Source organism: Arachis duranensis, chromosome 7 (genome assembly GCF_000817695.3).
Source record: "Arachis duranensis cultivar V14167 chromosome 7, aradu.V14167.gnm2.J7QH, whole genome shotgun sequence".
Lineage (NCBI taxonomy): Eukaryota > Viridiplantae > Streptophyta > Magnoliopsida > Fabales > Fabaceae > Arachis > Arachis duranensis.
Genome location: NC_029778.3, coordinates 56,408,170 through 56,411,296, shown reverse-complemented (window position 1 = coordinate 56,411,296; position 3,127 = coordinate 56,408,170). Strand labels below are relative to the sequence as shown.

The 3,127-nt window shown below is 37.3% G+C and overlaps 1 protein-coding gene across 1 annotated transcript in view; it reads left to right on the top strand.

The window, feature by feature from the left end:
- The window catches only part of LOC107459114 (probable mitochondrial-processing peptidase subunit beta, mitochondrial), a gene marked incomplete in the record, with an annotated part of 6,426 nt that overhangs the window by 782 nt on the left and 2,517 nt on the right, over positions 1-3,127 (top strand). The window contains 5 exon segments of the mRNA XM_016077323.3: positions 1-478; positions 1,536-1,700; positions 1,844-1,981; positions 2,088-2,239; positions 2,333-2,441. Of these exon segments, the coding sequence (XP_015932809.1) occupies positions 1-478; positions 1,536-1,700; positions 1,844-1,981; positions 2,088-2,239; positions 2,333-2,441 (1,042 nt within the window).

Genomic DNA, 3,127 nt, shown 5'->3' with positions numbered 1-3,127 from the left:
CCGCCAGCTGGAGAATCCCGATCCTAGATTCCTAAAATATGGGTCCCCCCGACCCACCCTCACGGACCACACTCGGATCCTCGCTGCCCCCGAGACACGTGTCACCACCCTCCCCAACGGCCTCCGTGTGGCCACCGAATCGAGCCTCGCAGCGCGCACCGCCACCGTTGGCGTGTGGATCGATGCCGGGTCAAGGTTCGAGACGGAGGAGAGTAACGGCACTGCGCATTTCCTTGAGCACATGATCTTCAAGGGCACGGAGAAGCGCAACGCTAGGGAGCTCGAGGAGGAGATCGAGAACATGGGAGGCCACCTCAACGCCTACACCTCAAGAGAGCAGACTACTTATTACGCTAAGGTCGCTGACAAGGACGTCCCTAAGGCACTCGATATCTTGGCGGATATTCTTCAGAACTCGAGGTTCGATGAGAATCGCATCAGCCGCGAGCGTGACGTGATCCTCAGGGAGATGGAAGAGGTAATTTCCATGGAACCGATAGTGTCTTTGTAGGTAGTTAGATCTGAGATTTGTTGTATTTTATATCTGATATGACTCGCTGTGTATCACATATTGTTTCAAAACGTGAGAATCTAATCCCAGTAGGAATGCACTTGTTTGAATTGGAGTTGGAAATGTGTGGTAATATGGTTATGCTGGATATGGTGTTTGTTGATCGTTTTATTTTTTGTTTTCTATTAATGTTTTTAAGGCTATGGTTTTGTGGCTTAAGGGTTTCAGTGTGCATCTATTGGGCTTCTTTATTAGTTGTTTTTGTTGGTCATCTGTGTGGGTGACTGTGTGAGTAAGCTGATAACTTTGTGCTTGAGGGTGACTCGTAGTTTTGTGCAATTGAGTTAATGGTGTCCTATTTTTATTGGGTATATATGGATTGGAAGTAATTTTCTTCTGACGCTTTTGTACATTTTGGATACTGTTTTGTTCATTTATTTTATTATAATGATGATTATGATTATAAGATTAAAAAAGAAATATTATTAATATCATTGAGCTGTAATTTATTCTGCGCTTTGTATTTAAATTTTTTTGGAGATTGTAGTGGAATGTGGAACTGCTGGGCCATTGTTTTGAGTTAACTCTTTGATTTTTTTTCAATTTATCCTGGCAAAGGTTTTTTTTTGTTGTTAATATATTTTCTTAAAATTCTGTTACTAGCTGAAGAAAAGGAAATTACTTTTGTGTGTGGCATAGTAGCTGAGAAGTGATTGTTTTTGCGGTAATCTAAATTTTAAAAGCATGGGGTTTTAATGGGAAGTTTTGGTTGTAGGTGAGTTGTGTTACATTTTCAGTTGAAATATTTGTTCCCTATAGAATTGTATGAGTAATTGGCTTTATTTTTTTGGATTTTGGTTAAGATAGGATTGTAGTTCTATATCATGCTTTTGGTGAGTACATTAGCATCCTGAACTGCTCTTCATTCTTGAAAAGCAGCCACATATTTTATCCTGAATTGTTTTGTATTATGTTTCCATTTTACTTTTTGATAAAAAGGTTTATTGTATGAAACTGCTTGTAGGTTGAGGGCCAGACAGAGGAAGTGATTTTTGATCACTTGCATGCGACTGCTTTTCAGTACACCCCTCTTGGTAGAACCATCCTTGGGCCTGCTCAAAACATTAAGACCATCACCAAAGATCATCTGCAGAACTACATTCAGACACATTACACTGCTCCTAGGATGGTATGTACAAATTAATTTGGTCTTTATGGGTGTATAGTCCTCTGAATGCAAGTCATTTGGTAACTATTCTGTATTTTAAATTAAAAAGATATTGAAGCTCCCAGCCTTAATGGCTGTTTTCGTCATGGGGTTTGCTATTCTAGGTGATAGCTGCTTCTGGAGCTGTTAAGCATGAAGATATTGTTGAGCAAGTGAAAAAATTGTTCACCAAGTTATCAACAGATCCTACCACAGCATCTCAATTGGTTGCTAAAGAACCAGCAATTTTCACTGGTTCTGAGGTAAGAATATATGTTAAAAGCATGAAGCATGAGCACATCTGCTGCTGCCATGATAGTAAAGTTAGACAACTATTCATTTCCATCTTCTCGTTCTTCTGATAAAAAGGTGAGGATGCTTGATGATGAAATTCCTCTTGCACAATTTGCGGTAGCTTTTGAAGGAGCATCTTGGAAGGATCCAGATTCAATCGCTCTGATGGTCATGCAAGCTATGTTAGGTTCTTGGAATAAGACAGCGGGTGGTGGAAAACACATGGGGTATGAAACTTGATACTTTTCCCTTCCTCATCCCAATAAATGGGGGAAAAATCCTATTGATACTGACTGAATTGTGTTTGTACTTGTTGACAGTTCTGAGTTAGCACAGCGAGTTGGCATCAATGAAGTTGCAGAAAGCATGATGGCTTTCAACACTAACTACAAGGACACTGGTCTTTTTGGTGTTTATGCTGTTGCTAAGGTCTGTCTCTTTGTGGTTGTCTTATGGAGAATGTCTTAAACTTTCAAATAACATATGTACTGCTCTCTTTTATTGTTCTAATGTATGCTTGAGGAGTGAGGACTACAGTCTCCAGTGTTACCATCAAATGAATATTCCTCCTCTTTTTTCTCATAAATATGCTTTATACTTCTGATGGTCAAACTTTAAAAAACTCTTAACAAGTCTGTGAGACCACCATGCAAATTGTGTTAATATAAACTCTCTTTTTGTTAGATTTGTACATGTTTAAATAAACACCAAACAAAATCAGCAAAATTTAGTTTTACCATTACATTTGAGTCTAAATTTACAATTTTCTGCCCTCAAAACCTAAAGTTTTGGTATCTTTTATTGAATGCATCAGTTGTCTTATTTATTCAGTTTAATAAGCTAATATTGTATATTTCTTATTTATTGTTATCAGTTATTTTTTGTCAAACTACAGTGTAATAAGTTATGTATTAAGTTATATGTTTAATTAATCTTTTTTTCACTTGTTTTTGTTACAAAGTTAAAATCGTTTGATGTTATTATAGATGTTATTTAATTGTATTTAGTTATGGAGATATATATACTTTTTAAATGTTATTTTTTAACGATATAAACTCTCCAAGATTGCAATTTGAGTTTGGTGTGACTTCCTAAGTTAACCTAATATCGAGTTT